General features: G+C 41.5%; 1 protein-coding gene across 19 annotated transcripts in view; it reads right to left on the bottom strand.

The window, feature by feature from the left end:
* The window catches only part of DOCK9 (dedicator of cytokinesis 9), a 279,214-nt gene that overhangs the window by 12,013 nt on the left and 247,879 nt on the right, over nucleotides 1-19,322 (bottom strand). For 14 of the 19 annotated variants that reach the window (XR_009049021.1, XM_057707531.1, XM_057707535.1 and 11 more), the window contains 4 exons: nucleotides 7,889-8,011; nucleotides 7,135-7,248; nucleotides 5,431-5,577; nucleotides 1,786-1,996 (listed from right to left, as the gene is read on the bottom strand). Coding sequence is in view for 18 of the 19 variants with exons in the window: in XM_057707531.1 (XP_057563514.1) it covers nucleotides 1,786-1,996; nucleotides 5,431-5,577; nucleotides 7,135-7,248; nucleotides 7,889-8,011 (595 nt within the window). In the remaining variant the exon portion in view is untranslated. Of the gene's footprint in view, nucleotides 1-1,785; nucleotides 1,997-5,430; nucleotides 5,578-6,426; nucleotides 6,463-6,921; nucleotides 6,928-7,134; nucleotides 7,249-7,888; nucleotides 8,012-19,322 lie in introns of all 19 variants that reach the window. The other 5 variants (XM_057707546.1, XM_057707549.1, XM_057707548.1 and 2 more) reach the window with 2 other exon arrangements.

The following is a 19,322-nucleotide window of genomic DNA, read 5'->3' as shown; positions in this document are numbered from 1 at the left end:
TGGCAGGTACAGACAGAGCTTTGCTCTCGCCTGTTATCTAATCAAAAATATTTCTGTGACAAACGGCGAAACTGGTCAGGGAAAACACCACGGTAACTGTTTATGAATCAGTATGCTACCTGAGCAGAATAATCATAATAAAAAATCCTGACCTGACTCATCAGGGTGCTAGGTTTATTGAAATCAGCAGTTCTCAAACTTGAGCAGCATCAGAATCACCTGGAAGGCTTGGTTTAAACACAGCCAGCTGGGCCCCACCCCCAGAGTTCCTGATGCAGACGGTCTGGGTGGAGCCCACGTATCTGCATTTCTAACGCGTTCCCGGGTGATGCTGCTGCTGCGGATGTTCCCAGGAACAACCTTTGATAAGCACTGATCCGAGGTCATCCCGGCTGTGGAGATACACGCAGCTGGCAGTGCTGGTAAAATGACTCCATCTAGAAATGCAGCTTAGTAAGAATTTGCTACTGCACCCATTTACCTATGGGGAGGGCTAATGTTTTTGAGGACAATATTGTTTATGCTTTACATGTTATCTTATTCTAAAAGCAGGAGCAGAGACTCCTTCTTTAAGAATGTAGGGTTTTGGGGGTTCTTTCTTGAATTTTAATTTTTATCTCAGTTCCCTCATAGGAAGGGTGAAAAATCCTGTGCAAGATGCTATTCTGAGCTATTTCATAATGAACCACCGTCTTTCTTTAGTAACAGCTCTACTGAGATATAAACCACACACCACACAATTCACCCACTTAAAGTGGACCGTCCACCGGCGAGCGCGGAGCCTCACCTGAAACGCGCCATCCTCACATCGCTCCTTTCACTAGCTGTTAGGATGTTCCCGGTTCCCGCGGAACACCAGACAACATCGACTGCTGGACAAGCAGTGGGCACCTTCCTGGGTCAACTTAACTGTGGCCACTCTGAAAAATGTGCCTCAATAGCAGATACAGACACACCTGGTATTCTCAACAGCCTCCCCACCAATTTTTTTTAAGTCAAGAAAGAATTTTCTTTCAGGTTATCCATCATTTGCTGACCCTAACCTGGGAGCGATAGAATCAAACTCCCTTGAAGAAGGGAAAAATCACTCCCAAGATGACTGTCCAGTTGCCAGGAACAGGGAGTTAACGCGCAGCTGGGGGCGGGTTACTGATGGCTAAGCAGTGCCAAAGCAGCCATTAAAACTCTGCCACAGCTGAGTGGGCAGCCTGTGAACGCAGTGAGCTTCCAGGCACTGGAGCTGCCCAAGCTGAGGCTGGCCAGCCACTCAGAGACGAGGTGGTTGGGGTCCAGCCTCACGTCCCATTTATTCACTCCACCTAGGATCTCTGAGCAGGCTCACGCTGGGACCTGCGTAACAGATGCATAGGGGTCTCTTCCCACAACGCAGACGCAGCATTGCGCGCAGGGGTTCTTGCCCTGGGGGCCACGGGCCTCGCGCGTTTCCAAATCACCTGAAATGGTGTGCAAAAGCATTCTGGGGAGATAAAGGACCGCTGTTTTCACCAGATTCTAAAAAGGGCAAGTGACCTGACATTGGATATTAACTTCTGGTCTGGTGGAAGAAGAGAATACCAACAGAAAAACAGAAAAATGTCATGAGTATTCAGAAGCAAGGCTTAGATACACGTTAAACTGAAATGGATGCGTAAGGAAAGTTAATTAAGCACAAAGAGCCCTGCCAATTCTAGACGCTTCTGGACCCCTCCTGGAGGGCTCTTGGTCTCGATGTCCAGGCTGAGGTCTGGGTGTGACTCTGACAGAAAGGGGCCAGGGAGACCGCACCTGTCAGAATGGTGCGCCGTTTGCACTGCTCCTCCACGCCGCCCTGCCTCTTCCCAGTCTGGGTGAAGGGCATCTCGAACACGAAGCGGCGAATGTTGTGAGACCTTTCAAACTCCGTTCTTCTTTCTTGCAATTCTTTCTCATCAAAGAACGGGATCACATGCGTCACCTGGATATACGCATACCTGGAGTCCAGATCCTTAGGGTTGACCTTTAAACGGATAAGGAAACGGAAGATTGCTATTGCTTTTTGAAGGACTCCTCCAAAGCATGCCGAAGCTGTGTTTTTCCACTTTGTATTAGTAAAAGTTGGGGGAAATTTCAGAAAAGCTTGAAAAAAATAGTACAACAAACACCTACATACCCACTACGTAGAACAATTGCTAATATTTTGCTATATTTGTTTATATGTGTCTGTTCACCCACACGCATACGTGTAGACTTTTTTTTAGCTGAAGCATTTCAAAAGTAAGTGGTTCACATCATGACAGTTGAGCCAGCAATTCCTAAACAGGAGGACATTCTCCTCTATAACCACAATACATCACTGTATGTAACAAAATTAACACTGATTTCCTAATAGTGCCCAAATATAACCAAGTTTAGATGAAAATTTCTTCAATGTCCCAGAATGTTATTGATAGCTATTTGCATTTGAACCAGAATCTAATCAATGATTGCATCTTACATTTAGTTATGTCTCCTTAGTCTTGTTTAATCTAGACTATTTTTTTTTTTCATGGTATTGTCTCTTTTGAAGACCTCACGCTAGTTTTCTTGTGGAATGAGTCCCTGTCTGGATTGCTTGGATTATTCCCCAAGCTGCATTTTTACATATTTGTCTTAGAGAGAAAAATATTCATTTTAGTAATAATGTTTAAAGCCTAGGCTCCCAAATCATAATCTATAGGTAGATTAGACATAAACAGATGTAGATGAATTAATTTAATACAGGTACAGACTAATCGAAGACTACTCAGATCATAAGTTTAGTTCCTGATTAACTCAGCATATGCATGCTTCTAAAACCATATGGCTAGACCTGGCGGTGCTCCAACTTCTGTGATGTGCTAGAAATTAAACATAGGCATTTTCCATATGAAAATAAAAGTTAATTCATTGGGTTGGCCAAAGAGCTCACTTGGATTTTTCTGTAAGATGTTACAGGAAAACTCGAACGAACTTTTTGGCCAACCCATTATTTAGGAAGACAAATCAACTTTGCATATACTGTTTGTTCTTAAGCTTCTAGGGCAATAAAAGAGGACATGAAAGAAATGACAGTACAGAGAACCTGGAGACAATTCTGAGTGAGGACAGGCAAACAACTGAGGTCAAAATGGGTTTACTGGTCCCAAGTCACTATGCACCACTGCTCTCTTAACAGAGATGTGTGTGAAGAAACATGAAAAACAGACGTGAAGGTGCCTTAAACTCTAGACGTTCAGAGAATATATAAAATCATGAGTTAGTATTTTTCTTGTAGAAAAGGCCATCTAGCCCATCACTATAATTGTATTCAAACCTGTTAGACAACTTTCTTTAGCAGAAACAATTTAAAAGCAGTGAAAATGACCATTCCTGCCTATTTTTCAGTGGTGTTTCCCTAGTTTTCATTTTCAAAATTGTATGTGTACATCAGCAGAAGGAATGGAGGGCTCGTGTTTGGGGAAGAAAAGGTGGTCTAGGAAGTCTTTCAGCTGCTGCGTCAAGGACTGCATATCAAAAGGGCAAGAAGAACCAGTGTATGAGAACCTTGAGAGAAGGTTGTAAGGTTAAAGCCACAACCTGACTCAGACAAAGGTTTTGGTTTCAGGGAAGAAGGCAAGTTGGACCTGAGTGATTTGGTCTAGAAAGGAAGTAGCTCTTAATAAGGTTGTGTTGAGGTCTCTGGCTAAAAATGGACCAACAATGTATGTTTGTCCCTTTTCCTTTGTGCAGCTCTATTAAAATGACAGTGTAGAATTAACCAGCAAGGACCAAGAAGAGAGGGCGGAATAACAGCAGTGGCGGAGTTTAGTGAGTATCTGGAAGGCAGGTACATGAAGGTGTGCTTCCTGACTTGGCAGAGTGGGGGAAGTTCTAATCCAGGTTCCCAGGGAGAGAGGCAACAACACGGGAGCCAGGGCACCCCTCAGAAGGCTGCTGTGATAGACTGAATATCTGTGTTCCCCCACATTCTCATGGAGAAATCTTAATCGCCAATGTGATGGTATTAGGAGGTAGGAGGTGATTAGGTCAGGAGGGTGGAGCCTTCATGAATGGGATTAGTGCCCTTATAAAAAGGGACCCCACAGAGCTTCCTCACCCCTTCCTCCATGTGAGGACACAGCGATAAGACAGCAGACTATGAACCAGTTAGAAGAACCTCACCCAACATAGAATCTGCTGGTGCCTTGACCTTGGACTTACTTCCCAGCCTCCAGAACTGTGAGAAATAAATTTCTGTTGTTTATAAGCCACCCAGCCTATGGTATCCGTTACAGCAGCCTGAACAGACTGGCATCTGTAGAGGACCAGCACCAGGACTTGGGTGACAAGGAGAGGTGTGCGGTGGCGAGTGGACCAAAGTCTATGTGGGGTGGAAGAACCCCAGGTTCCCTCCCCTAGTCCCCGCCCCACAAGAGAGAAGAGATTGTTCCTGTTCCTCAGAGAAACTGGTCTGGAAAGAGTCTAAATGGGTCCACCAGTCTCAGCAGAGAGCAGGGGCAAGGTACAGAGTAGGACGCAGGGCGAGCAGGTGAAAGGCTGCAGGCTGAATGTGGGACCTTCACCCTTGTTCTTCTCCTGCCTCCAGAATCCAGAATCACCCCCTTTCTTGTGCCCTCCCTACCACCTGGGCAGGAGACTGGAAGATTCTTCTCTGGAGAAAATGAAAGGCCCCAAGGAAACAGATTCCAGACACCAGGGACTCCAAAGCAGGGCTCGGGACAAAAAAGTAAATAAATAACTAAGTATTCTCCAAAAGGATGAACTGAGAAAGAGGCAGAGCTTATTTCTGCTGGAAACTGAGCAGGAGGAGCATTTTTTAATGCAAAGAACAGGAGTTCTATCTTGGCCTGAGTTACAGGGAGCAAAGGGATCCCATCTCTCGGGAGATGTCCTGAAGATGGTGGAGCACATAAATACACAGGAAAAATGTGTAGGTTCAGAAAGGGTCTTCATGAGAGCAATACAGCAGAGGTCAGCCCCTCTAGGTAGAAAGTAGATCTCATTCCTACAAACATGCTGGCTACTTAGTTCATTCCTTGGTCTGTCCATCTGTCCATCCATCTGTCCACACATCAAACAATCAGAGTATCAAGTAACATGCCAGGCACTGTGCTAAGTGCAAGGAAAAAGTGCAGTGACAACTACTCTTACAGAGTTTCTAAACAGCTGGACTAAAAACAGTATATCCTTGCAGATATTATTTTGTAAAAGAATATCTTTTTAAAATTATGAAATAAAGATCTGCTTAATGAAGGACATCTGGGAAGCACAGAAAGGTATTAAGAAAAAAAAATATACTTGCCACTCAAGGCCAACCATTCTTAACTTTTTCCTGGGTCTTCTTTTCTCTATCCACATTTATGAATATATATGATCAATCATACATTAAAAAAATACTACATTGCTATAATATGTTTCCAAGTATAGTCATACCTTGCCAGAGTCTTGTATCATTTTGACATTTTCAGAACCAAATTTATCTGAGTAAAGTTTAAGGAGTCTCTGAGAAATTTCTGACAGAGGCGTGAGTTTGGGTTCCTTGTAAATATACTCCTTTCCATCTTCGTCTTCAAAGAATCCCTGTGACATAAAGCACAATTAGAGCTATCCCCAAATATAAACCCAAGGCTTACCACCCAGGAAGGATTCTTTTGTTACAAGGGTTAACAACAACAAAAAAAGGAATGCTTCTAAAAACAAGACCAGGCTTTCCGAATAGGAAGGAAAATGGTAACAATGTGAGGTCTGGGAGCAAAGATAAAGGAAAAATATGAAATTACAAACTCATCCAAGAATGCTGTCACTTAGTGTTGAGGGAAATGAAAGATTGGGGATTCAACACTGTGTTCTCTCAGTGAAGTCTAATGATGGGATTCAAGCCTGTTTCACATTCCCAAGGAGCAGAACCCACTAAGACATGACTCAGCAGTCTGCTATCTGCAGGCCTCAGACACGCACACACATCCCTTCTCCTGACCTCTCCCGTTTACGCGGGCTTTTAAACAGCGTAAATGGAAGCATTCTGATCTGGGGTAGGTTTGGCAAAAGTGATGTGAAGTTGGTGTAAATTCTGTTTTGCCTTCCTGATGAGAAAAACATTAAAGGGCTGTAGCGTAATATCAGGAAATATTTTCATTATCACCAATCATCTGTTTTGGCACCAATCGTGTCTGAATACAACAAAGCTGAGGATTGCGTGGGAAGTGAAAAAGGTTGAAAACTAAAAAGCCCAAATTGGGGTTAATATTTGAAACAAAAAAACAAAACATTTCTCATCTAAAATAAAAGAGAGAAAATAGTGCAAAAAACACAGTACATAAAAGAAAAAATGCAGGCTAACATGAAACAAAAAACACCCACATCAAACTAGGAGTTTAGATGCAGTAATTTCACTACATTACTTGCTTTTTAAGCATTTACTGTAATTACCTCCACATCTGTTTCACTGTCTGTAAACTGGTATTGCTATAAAGTTATAAAAGACAATAAATAACAGGATAAATTGAAGGTTATATGATGCTCATAGAAAACCACACACCCTAAATAAATGGATTATAATTTATACTATTTACTCATGTTAGAGACTTGGAGGTTAAACTTTCAGTTAAATTTAAATGAACCCTCTTCTAAAGGGTTTCTGAAATATTACAATGGTAAATCTACTTGCAGAGATATTGTATTATAAGAGACAGAGATACACAGGGACAAAGGAAACCAGAAAGTCTTAATTTTGGTTTAAAACATGCAGTATAGATGTGTAAGGGAACAGGTGATTTATTTCTGTAAATGGAATAAAATGTTAATTTTTTTTCTGGAGTTTGTAGTGACCGGACAGATATACATACAGACTTGAAAAGGAAACTTGCAAACCACACTGAAGTACCAAAGATGCCGCTAAGAATGTCTTATGGAAGGAGAACTTACCGCTGCCTTAAGAAAGTAATAAAGAAAAGACAGGAAGAAAGAAAAAAAGCAGAAAGTTTACTACTGAGGAAGATAAGAACCATACTAAACATGACAAATTCATCAAATTAGCATTTATAGAAAACAGAAAGCTTACAAAATACAACTTTATAGAGCTTAAATGAGAAAGAAAAAAGGACTTGGGATGGCCTAGAAAACAGAGAGGAGGCTCACCTGTCCGAAGAAGGCCACTCGGAAGTACGTCCCCAGGAGCCTGCGGCCTGAGTGCATGACCTCGGTCACCTTGCTGTAGGCCCGGTGCAGTGTGTCGTACAGATGGGCCAGCCTCTGGAAAGCAGAACAAAACCCATTTCTTCTCACTTGCAACTAGCAAAAATGATTTTAAAATACCGAGACAATATCATGTAGGTGAAAATTTGTTGGACTTGAGTTTAAAAAAATCAAGAACGCGTTTTGATTGTACAACTGGTGGTGATCATTTTCCAGCTGCTACATTTCCTACCCAAAGGGCCATCCTGCATATTGAGGACCCATAGGCTTTCCAGAGCAGTAAGCCCACTCAGATGACATTTGTAGTCTTGGCTTTTGCTACGCCATTTCTCAGCGCATGCTAAGAGAAACTGGACGGCCTCCCCAGCCCAGGAAGGATGAAAGGATCACTGCTTTCCCACGTAGGTGGAGCACAGAAGAGTTCTGAGAGAAAAGGTACCCGGTGATTTAAAAACTCAGGTCCTGGCAACCTTTTAAAAGTGGAGTGCCAGAATGCCCAACCCTTGTTGTGCGAGATTTGAGGTCTGGGTGGAGGTGTGACACCTGACAGCTCTGAGGGTGGTGACCTCCAGTGTCACGTGGAGGTCGGAGGCCACTTGCTCAAGGGGGCTGCTTGCGCTCTCTGCGTGCAGGCGTGTCTGGGACGTGTGTCACTCCACTGTCCTCTCAAAGGGGAAAAAACAAACCACTCAGATACCTCAAAATCCCTCCGCTTCTCGTAGATGGGGATGATGAGCTTATAAATGTCGGCGATCAGCTCGTAGCGCTCGGCCTTCCAGAGTCCGTCTGCACACTGTTCTAGGAGCTCCATGAGCACGTCCTGAGCGAAGAGGAAGGCCCCCGGCCGGGAAAGAGTGTTACAGGCAAACTGACACTGCGTTCCTTGCAGAATGCATAAATGGTTAAGATGGCTGGGAAGAAAATCTCAACATATGTAATGTTTTTAAACACTAACGTCCATGTTCTTTTTTTTTTTTTTTAATGAGCTGTTTTCCAATCACGTTTACAAACAGAAATGAAGGGTCACCTCGTATGGCTGTGTGATAGTTACCTGCATGGAAAACAACAGTATTGATAGTTTCACACAGGCTCTCAATTTTTGTTCTTAGTTCTCTTTTTGTAAATATAATTTAGATTTTCTTCCTTTCTGAGGATGAGTGATGACGCTGAGACGTGGAGAGTCACTTAGCACGACCTCAATTTAAACATCTTAGAGCAACTTAGTGATGCAGTGTGGTAGGCACTATGCCTGCCTCACCGATCTTCTTTCCCTTTTCCTTTCAAAACTTCTACCTACTGAAGTTTGGGCAGTCACCCTGCCTCCGTTAAAGCCCTTGAACTTTGGAAGAAGCTAGCACCATCTATGACTCAAGGGCTGGGACAGGTGCCTCAGGTTTAACCTAACCAGCATAAATCTATTTCCCGGCCAATCAGTGCTTCATCATATGACCTAAACTGACCAATCAGGGTGAATTTTAGGACCCTTGCTTGGGATGCTGGGACAGGTGCTCTCAGCAGATTGGACACAGGGAGGCAGCAGGTAGCTTGACTGGAGCTGGCATCCATCCCATGGCCAGCCAGGGGCCTGTCTGCCTTGGTAACAGAGTGGAGAGCTCCTCCTCCCTTCCAAAGTAACTGTATCTTTTATCACTTTGCTAAACGTTCAGACTGATTTCTGTCAATCTCTGTGGAATTTCCTAATGGGAGCCAGTTTATTCAACCTTTATGTAAGCCCATTGGAGTGGGGTTTCATTAATGATGTTGAGAAAACTTTCATGTGCTTATCTGTCATCTACATAGCTTTGGTGAAGTACCTATTCAAATCTTTTCCTCACTCTTCTACTGGGTTAGTTTCTTATTATTGGGTTTTGAGAGTTCTTTATATGTTTCGTGTAAAAGTCCTTTACCAGACATGTGATTTGTCATTTTCTCCCAATCTGTAGCTTGTCTCTGACTTTTCTTAACAGTGTCTTTTGAAGAGCAGATGTTTTAAATTTTGATGACGCCCCATTTACCAAGTTTTTATTTTCTGGATTGAGCTTTACCTATTATACCTAAGAGATCTTTATCTAACTCAGGTTCACAAAGATTATCTCCTATGTTTTCTTCCACAAGTTTTATGGTTTTATATTTTACATTTAAGTCTATGATTCATTGATTTATTTTTGAAAACAGTGTAAAGTATGGGTCAACTTCCTTCCCCATATGAACGTCCAGTTGTTCCAACACCATTTGATGAAAGACGATCCTTTCACCATTAAAGTGCCTTTGAATTTTTGTCAAAAATCAACTGACCATACATGTGTGGGTCTATTTCTGGCTTCTCTATTTTGTTCCATTGACAGATGTGTCTATCTTTGTGCCAATACCACACCGTCTTGATCACTACTGTAGCTTTATAGAAGGGTTTCTCCACAGTGACACGAGTGATGCTTTGGGCCAGGTAACTCTTTTTTCTGGGGGGCTGTCCTATGCATTATAGAACATTTAGCAGCATTCTTGGCCTTTACCCACTAGATGTCAGTAGCAGTAGCACCTCCCTTTCCCCCCTTTCCAAATTGTGACATTAAAAGACCTTTCCAGACACAGCCAAACGTTCCCTGAGAGAGAAGGGGCAAAAATCGTCCCCAGCTGAGAACCACTGCTTTATCTTGAAATTAGATAGCAGGACTCTTCCAACTTTTTCAAAATTGTTTTGACTAGTCTCGTTCCTTTGCTTTTCCATATACATTTTAGAACCTGTTTGTCAATTTCTACCAAAACTCCAGATGGGAGTTCGACTGGAATTGCTTTGAATCTATAAATCAATTTACGGAGAATTGACATCTTAAAAATACTGAGTCTTTCACTCCATTTATTTAGGACTTCTTTGATTTCTTTCATCAGTGTTTGGTAGTTTTTAGCATACAAATCTCTACAGATTTATACCTAATTTTTCAAGGTTTTTGATGCTATTATAAATAGTACTGTTTTTTAATTTTGATGATTCGTTTTTTGGAGCTTATTTAAGATTTAAAGTCATCCAGCATATGTGTTTGTAGGAATTATACAAAGCCGTTGTTAACAATATGGTGAAACTATGGCATAAGAATCTCTAAATGTGAAGGTTGATTGATTTTTGTACACTGATCTTATGTCCTATGATCTTGCCAAACTCAGTTTTAGTAACTTCTCTTGTAAATTCTTTCGGGTTACTTCTGTCACAAAAGACAATTGTATCTTATGTCAATACATGCAGTTTTATTTCTTTTTCTTACCTTACTGCACTGGCTAGAACCTGCCGTACAATGCTGAATAGGAGTGGTAAAAGCAGATATTCTTGTCTCATTCCCAGTTTTAGGGGGAAAGCATCCAGTCTTTCACCATAAAGTATGATGTTAGCTATAGGTTTTTTGTAGATAATCTTTTTCTTGAAGAAGTTCCTTTCTACTCCTAGGATTTTTTTTTTTTAACTCATGACTGAATATGGAATTTTTTCAAATGATTTTTCTGCATCTATTGAGATGGTCATATGATTTTCCTTATTTGTTCTGTTAATATAGTGAATTACATTGATTGGTTTTTACAGGGTTGAAGTAATGGTGCATTGTCAAGGTAAACCCCACTTAGTCACAATATATTCCTTTTATTTATATACAGCTAGATTAAATTTGCTAATATATTTTTTAAGGCCTTTTAATATGTTTGTATCCTCCATAATTCTGTAAATGAAGGGCAGGGCAGGACCTGTGCTTTTCATTATCAGCCTAATGTCTACGGTTTATAGGTCCAAAGAAAATAAACATTTTAAAAGCAGTTGTGAATCAATTTAGCAGAAAATACTATTTAACTGACTTAACCAAACCATCTTTAAAACAAGACATTTAATTCCTATGTCATATTTACAACATACAAATCACAAAACTGTCATCTGTGTGACTGAACTACTGCTTATAAAGAGGTGTACCAGTTGTCTCACACTTTTATTGTAGGTCTCATTAAGTGCAAACACTAAAGCCAGAATATACAGTAATTATCCTAACAGCTATAGACAAAAAAGTCAGTGAAGGTTCTAACACCATATATTTTCTTTGTGCATTCGTATTACGAAGTTGCAAAAGCCTCTCTCCATTTTCTCTTACTTTTGTCTCAAATCTTTTCCAATGGAGAATCTATCCAGGTTAAACATGACAAACTTTTATGATTCTTCTCATGCTTCTCTGATCATAAAAAGCTACGTAAAAGAAAAGCATAAAAATAAAACTTGTATAATATCAGTGACAATGCACTTACTTCACCATATTTGTAAAACTGGGAAATGTAATGAAGGTCTAATTTTATTTGGGAGTTGTGAGGATCAAATAAAATTTTACCCATCAAAGTGCTCTGAAAACGAAACACTATGTAATTAACAGGGCAGTTAAACAAATCTCTCTTATTTCAGTCAACACTTTCTCCTTTGTATTAATTTTTGAAAAATGGTATCTTACTTCTACTGAGTAATGTAACACCCCACAGTGCCACATACACATTTGGTAAGCAAGAATTTCTTGGGTGAATGAATCTGTCCACATTTTTCTTAGTAATGCAACAATATTACTAATAGCTGTCCCTTGATGTAGGGAAATTAGTCTTTTATCAAAGTCTTGCAATTCTTACATATCTTAGATCACAGACCCGGGTATTTACTCTCAGTGATGCTGTGGGACTACAGCAGAGGTGAACGAATTCTGGAAAGACCCAACTTCCCATCAGGGATGAGAATGTTGTACAACCAAGGCATTCTTCTGATAATGAAATAGTCAAAGGCATGGAAATTTACCCATCTTAAAGCTATTCTTAGGTTTAACTTGTTACGTGGTATACATGAAACTGGCTTTGAGGAGGAGGCCCTCAAAGACACACAGAGGTTATCCTTCGAAGTAGCTAGAAATGATGAACTAGAGACTCATGACCACCGACTGGAAGAGATGTGACATACATGTTAAGGTACTGAGGACAGAGAAAAACCACAGTGATTTCACATACGTGCCAAACAGCAAGTCAGAAGGGTAGACACTCTGAACTGAGAGCAGCAGGCATCTACCGACTTAACAGTAGTCTGTGTGTCTCTGGGTGAGTCCTGGGGGGGCTGACAATCAAGTGAAGAGAGCACGTGCTGCTCACAAAGCTCAGATCTCTATGGAGATCCATAAAGAGATTATAGAAGATGCTGGTGGATGCAGTGATAAATGCACAGGGAGTCAGGGGTGCAGAGAGGAGCAGCACCTATCCAGTGATGGGGGACAGGAGGTGGGGGCATGGAAGGTTGCAGAAAGTGATGACTGACTGAGTCCCAAACACCATTGGGAGTTAGTGAGGTGAAGGTGAAAGGTGGGAATAGCAAGGAAGAGAGGGAGACACTCCAAGGAAAGGGAGCAGCCTGGGCAGAGACACAGGAATGATGGCAGCATCATGTGTAGGAAATTTATAAGTAGTTTGAGGGGCTAGAGTACAAAATCTGAATCAAACAGGGCCAAGACATGAGGATGGGGAGGTGGGAAGGTTAAATACATAGATTAAAATAGCCACACTCAAAGTTTTCTAAAAATAAATAATTGAATATAGACAATTTTATGAGACATGAAAATGCACACAGGCATACATTAACTGCCACAACAATGAAGTATTATGTAAGGAAGATGTTACTTGATTTTAAAGTGATGTTCTGTCTATTCTCATAAGGTATCTGTCTATAGCAGTCTTTCAGGTATATTTTAAGTGGTTCTAGATTTAGTCACTTAATAAATATATATCAAATAGAGTTTATGAGTAATCTCCTGGGCCAAATGCTCCTAATTGTGAGACTAAGATTTGATAAGATTTGAATATTATTTTTATTCATTTGCCAAACTAGAAACACATGGAAAGTTTAACAACAATGAAACCTGAATTCAAATAGCATATCAATACTGTGGACAATTCAGTTCATTATGGAAAAATTTGCCATATTTGGTACAAAAAGATAGACTTCAACCAGGGAAACTCCCTAGAACGGTTGGAAAACAGAAATGTTTGATAAAGTGAATAGAGGGGCTTCCTAGGTGGCGCAGTGGTTAAGAATCTGCCTGCCAATGCAGGGGACATGGGTTCAATCCCTGCTCCAGGAAGATCCCACATGCCGCAGAGCAACTAAGCCTGTGTGCCACAACTATTGAGCCTGCGCTTTAGAGCCTGTGAGCCACAACTATTAAGCCCATGTGCTGCAACTACTGAAGCCCACGCACCTATAGCCATGCTCTGCAACAAGACAAGCCACCGCAATAAGAAGCCCATGCACCACAACAAAGAGTAGACCCTGATGGTTGCAACTAGAGAAAGCCTGTGTGTAGCAACAAAGACCCAACACAGCCAATGAATGAATAAATAAATAAATAAATAAATAAATAAATAAATAAATAAATAAAATTAAAGAATAAAGTGAATAAAGCTTAGTAAATAATTATGAAATAAGTATCACAATTTGATGGTAATTAAGAATTAGGAAATAACATATCATCAGCTTATATACGCGACTGGACATTACTTTATCATTTCTTCTGATTTAGGAGGCATTCAGGACCTATAGTACATCAGTCTGAATATCACTTATTATTGTAAAAATGGTAATGTTTACTCTAAAAAGCATAGTTACAGATTTTACCCAATAACAAACTAAAAATGGCTTTTATTTAAAAAAAGGTAAGTCCTTCTCTTCTAAAGGTAGACTATGGATTACTGAGCATCCAAGCTTAATTTGGTAGGTAAATTATTCAAGCTAATGTCAACTCTATACCCAGACATTTACAGCTGGTGCATCAAGTAACACTTCTTTGAATAGAAACAACCAGCAATCACAGATAGCTAAGTTTCAGAGACCATATGTGAACACAAAATTATAGAGAGTCATAAAAACTAAGACATCACAGTAACTAAACACTGGGGCATGTATGAATAATATTCTCAACAGAAATTCCACGTATTAATTTACTTTGAATTCTCAGGAATTACCTGAAAACCAGAACTAATACTGACAATGGTCAGATAGTGGCGACCTTGGAAGGCAGTCATACAGAAAGTCTGATAGTTTTCCCCTGTGTTTAAAATCTAAATGCCAAGTTATTTTTTTTTTGTAAATTGTCAATACATGCAAAGAATTGTAAGTAATTACTGGTCGGGGGAGATAAAAAACTTCAATGAACTTTACGCATCTGGAAAGTACACATTTTATGATATTAGACTCGTACACTAAGCTCACAAGCCATTCAGGAAGCTGTTTAAAATGTAAGCAGCCACTCGTTTTTAGGTGTGTCACAGCCATGCATCTGAGGGCACCGAGGACCTGTCTGTGGAACTAGCTCACTAGTGCTGTGCATGGGCACGTGTGTGTGCACGTGTGTGTGTGCTTGAAAATGCCTTGTGAGCCTGTGCAGGGTATTTAAAAGTTTTCCACTTAAATAATATGTGGGGACTTCCCTGGTTTCGCAATGGATAAGACTCCACGCTCCCAATGCAGGGGGCCCGGGTTCAATCCCTGATCAGGGAACTAGATCCCACACCGCAACTAAGAGTTCACATGCCACAACTAAGGAGCCCACATGCCGCAACTAAGGAGCCCATCTGCCACAACTAAAACCCAGCACAAATAAATAAACAAATATTAAAACAAACAATAATAATACGTGCTCCATCTTAGAATTTACTGATTCAATTTAACCTTTCCTATGAAGCTAGCTGTCTCTTCTACCGTTTGGGAATAACTGTAGGCATGTGACCTGGCTTGGGCAATGGTGTACATCATGGCGTCATTCACATTTCCACTACGTTATCATTTCTCAAGATACCGTTGAAGATCCACTGTATCAGACTAATCACCTGGGATGCTTGTTAAAATACAGATTCCCAGACACTACACTTACCCAACTGAATCTGGGATGGGTGGGCGTGGGTTAGAATGGGAATCTGTATTTGTAAGAGGAAGCTAAGTAATTTCTAAGCACACTAAAGCTCGAGGACTAGCGCACTAGGTGAAACTTTCTGAGGCAGGCATCTCCCTCATACATCACTGAGCTAGCACATGGCACACAGCTAGTTTATGGAACGAAGCAACACATGCAAATATAGAAATTTCCAGGCCACCGACAACTGAGACAACTTCCAATTCAGACTCTAAGGGACCGTGGTTTAGGTGTTTCTCCTCAATGGGAAAAAAGCATCAGAAGCAGTGCCCTGCGTGGGGGCGGGACCACCATGCTTGCCCTTGTCTCTCCAGCACAGGAAGCTTAGGAAATATTTGTAACATGAAGCAGGGCAGTATGTTCTGATATGAGCCAAGGTAGAGCAGTTAGACAAGTTCTGTGGGCCACATTCCCTACTGCTATTGTTTTGGAGAAGCATCATAAAAGTATAGATATGCTATATAACTTTTATGGTTCTCAGAGCACTCTTGGTCAAGGAAAAGTGGATGTTTAGATGACTCTACAGGGTTACAGATAATTGCCAGGCTTGGATGAGATGTAAACAGAGGAACCACAGAATGCTTTTTGTTGGTAACGCTCTCTTGGGATGTTCTGTAGGTATAAACATTTCATGCTTGTTATCGGCAGTTCTTTCTGAATAGATACAGTTTGGCTAATATAAGTCAGTGACCTGCCTGGTTAACCTCATGCATTTACCATGTGAATGCTGAGTCAGTCCTCATTACCCACTGTGGTTATATTCTATAAGGTCACCGCCAACACTGAATTTGTGAACACTGAACCCCCTACTACTTGGGGAAATACAGGGTTAGGCTCCAGAGAGCCTCTGGTTACAAAATTTTTGACAACTGATTAATACATAACCTGTTTTATGTGTGTTTCTGTTTAAAGACACCTAATTTAGTACATATTGCTGATTCACTAACATTGAACCCACAACCAAAAGCACTGTAACTCCTGCCTGAATAGAGCTCCTTTGACAAGCATTATCCCCATAAGGCACATCACCTTCCTGAGCTCAGGAACACTGGACAGCACTTCAGCACCACACTTGGGGGCCAGAGAAGGACCCCTGTTTACAGCATGAGCTGAAACAAGGAGGCAGAGTGCTGCCTGTTCAGCCTCAGCTGGGAATGTGTGGGCTCACATTTCTTGCTGCTCTGTGCCATGCCCCAGATGACTGCAAAAGCGCCTCAGTGCACGCTGATTTGGGGGTTACAAAGAAATTTTAGCAACTGGGCGGATAACGAGGGTGGACTATATTTTCCATTTCCTCACTACAGTCCCTCCTGGCCCTGTTTCTCCCTCGCCCTGTGCCGTGGGGGTGGACACACCAGGACCACTGGCCTGCCCGCTGGGCTCGGCCAGTGCACAGCCAGCAGGAGATCGGTGGGCAGGAGGAGAGCGGACAGGTGGCTGCTCCCTCCCTCCCTGCCCCTGAGCCAGGACTGAGCCTGGGCAGCTGGCCCCTCTGTGTGGTCTCTCTCTCCCCTCTCTTAGCCCACAGGTTGAGGGTGGCAACCAGCCGCTGCTAACCTCCAGGGCTCTGTAATACTCCTCATTGGTCCCCCAAACCCTGACCAAACTTTTCACAGCAGTCCCTTTGTTAGACTTGCTTCAATCTTTTTTTTTTTAATCTGAACTTTGAAAAGTTTTTTTTTTAATTTTTAAAAAAATTTTGACTGCATCTGCATTGGGTCTTCGTTGCTGCTTGCGGGCTTTTAGCTGTGGTGAGCAGGGGCTACTCTTCATTGCGGTGCATGGGTTTCTCATTGTGGTGGCTTCTCTTGTTGCAGAGCATGGGCTCTAGGCGCTTGGGCTTCAGCAGTTGCAGCGAGTGGCCTCAGTAGCTGTGGCACGCAGACTCTAGAGCACAGGCTCAGAGGTTGTGGTGCACAGACTTAGTTGCTCCGCAGCATGTGGCATCCTCCCAGGCCAGGGATGGAACCCGTGTCCCCTGCATTGGCAGGCGGATTCTTAACCACTGCACCACGAGGGAAGTCTCAGACTTGCTTCAATTTCTGAGAGTGCTACCTCTTTCCTTCCAGGACTCTGCCTGCATGGGATAATGAGGGAGGGATCTCAAAAAAACATGGGCCAAGTGCAATTTTGACACCATAGGAGACTCAGAATTCTTCGATCTACATTGGCTCCAATTTGTGAAACAGAATACAAACATGAATGGAACATTTCTCTTTACTCAAAAGCAGCTGGGAGCGGGGGGAGTTTGCTCTTTAGATCAGAGTCAAGGAAGATGGACTGTGACCAATAAAAACTCACCGGAGGCCTCCTGCTGGGAGAATTGTGCATTTTTAGATAGCTTCTCTAAAGTCATGTTAGGAGAGCATCTTAGACATTTAAATATAGCTAATAATGCAGATTAAAAGGGCAATGATTTTTATTAAGCTATTGTTCTACACCTAGTCCCGTCAGCTTCCCCTACAACTCCTTCTCTGGCAGAGATATTTGACTTGCCCTTTTTCTTGAAACATCTTGATAGCCAAAGCAAAAACTGTACGTGGCAATTTCCGTATTCGTGACTTCTGGCACACGTCCTTTTTTCACTGCTGGTTGGTTTTAGTCTTCATGTGCAGGGCTTGCTTGGGGCTTTACAACCCCCTGTGTCACATCCTAATCATGACAGAGCGTTGTGTACTATGGACCTTATTAAAGATTTACCAACGACATGCTTCAAGGACAGGGTGGGAAATCCATATTCTGAAAATGACTGATAACGTTATCCCTGTCACGTGTCAGCAGTCACCCAGAGCGGCTGCCACTCACAAATGTCCCCAATCAAGTCTGCCCTTGGGTCCACAGGGCTCATTCCCTGAGCTGCAGAGACCACTCCAGCCTATTATCACCAGGATGAGCAAACCTGAACCTCATTTCATCATCTTCAAGGACACGCTACCCACAACTATTTACTTTCAGATCTTCAGTTATCCTTGGCATTGAGGTTTTCCTTATCAAATTCTAAACAAAGTGCTGCGCTCTGGAGGACAGACAGGGCAGCGGGGGACAAGGGTGGTTTCTCCAAGGAGACAACACATTCAAGCCTCTTCTCAGGCAAAAATCCAGTCCAAACCCTCCTTGAAGTGAGGAGTTCAAAGCTAAGAGCATGTGGGCCTCGTTGCCTCAGGGACAGGCTCACACGTCAGAGTGAAAAATGAAAAATTACCATCGGTCCAGGCATTTCAAGGTGGAGAGACAGCTGAACTGTTAACCAACTGGCTTTTTTTCCCTCTTCAGAATACTTAGAGAACTTTATCTATTTTGGTTAAAGGTATTTTAATTTTTAAATGTGAAATCTCTCAATATATTATTCTCTTAATTTTTAATTTAGAGGGTCATTTGAGGCTAGACAATTTTTGACAGTGGTTCTGAAACCTTGGAGGATTAAAGTCCCTTTATATAGCATAAAAATTATTGAGAATTCTTTAAAAATAGCTAAGAACTTTTATGTATATGGGTAGTATCTCTCAATATTTACAATATTAGGAATAAAACTGAGAAAAGATTTATTTATTAACTTTATTATTATTAAACTAATAAACCTATTATTGCTTTTTTAAATTTTTATTCTATCGTGGTAAGAACACAACATGAGATCTAGCCTCTTTACATATTTTAAGTGGACAATACATTATTGTTGGCTATAGGTACAACGTTGTAAAGCAGAGCTCTAGAGCTTACTCATCTTACTTAGCAAACTTTATGCCTGTTTTTTTTTCCTTAACTTTTTTTCCTGTTTTTATTGGAGTATAGTTGTTTTACAATGTTGTGTTAGTTTCTACTGCACAGAGAAATGGAGTTCCCTGTGCTACACAGCAGGTTCTCATTATTTATCTTTCTTGTACATATTAGCGTATGTATGTTAATCCCAATCTCCCAATTCATCCCACGGCCCGCTCCCCCCCCACCCCCCACCAGTGCCCATATGCTTGCTCTCTACATCTGTGTCTCTATTTCTGCCTTGCAAACCAGTTCATCTGTACAATTAAACCTATTATATGCTAATGAAGATTAAATTTTTGATGAAAAACTTAAGGAGAAGAGTGGCACTGTTTTACATGTTTGCAACTCTGTCTCACTTCGTAGGAGAAGCCTGGATTCCTATCTCTGCTTCCATTCAATCTCTTCAAAATGTTGTTC

This window comes from Hippopotamus amphibius, chromosome 14 (assembly GCF_030028045.1).
Source record: "Hippopotamus amphibius kiboko isolate mHipAmp2 chromosome 14, mHipAmp2.hap2, whole genome shotgun sequence".
Classification (NCBI taxonomy): Eukaryota; Metazoa; Chordata; class Mammalia; order Artiodactyla; family Hippopotamidae; genus Hippopotamus; species Hippopotamus amphibius.
The sequence above is the reverse complement of the archived record's forward strand: the minus strand, read 5'-3'. Positions and strand labels throughout refer to the sequence as shown.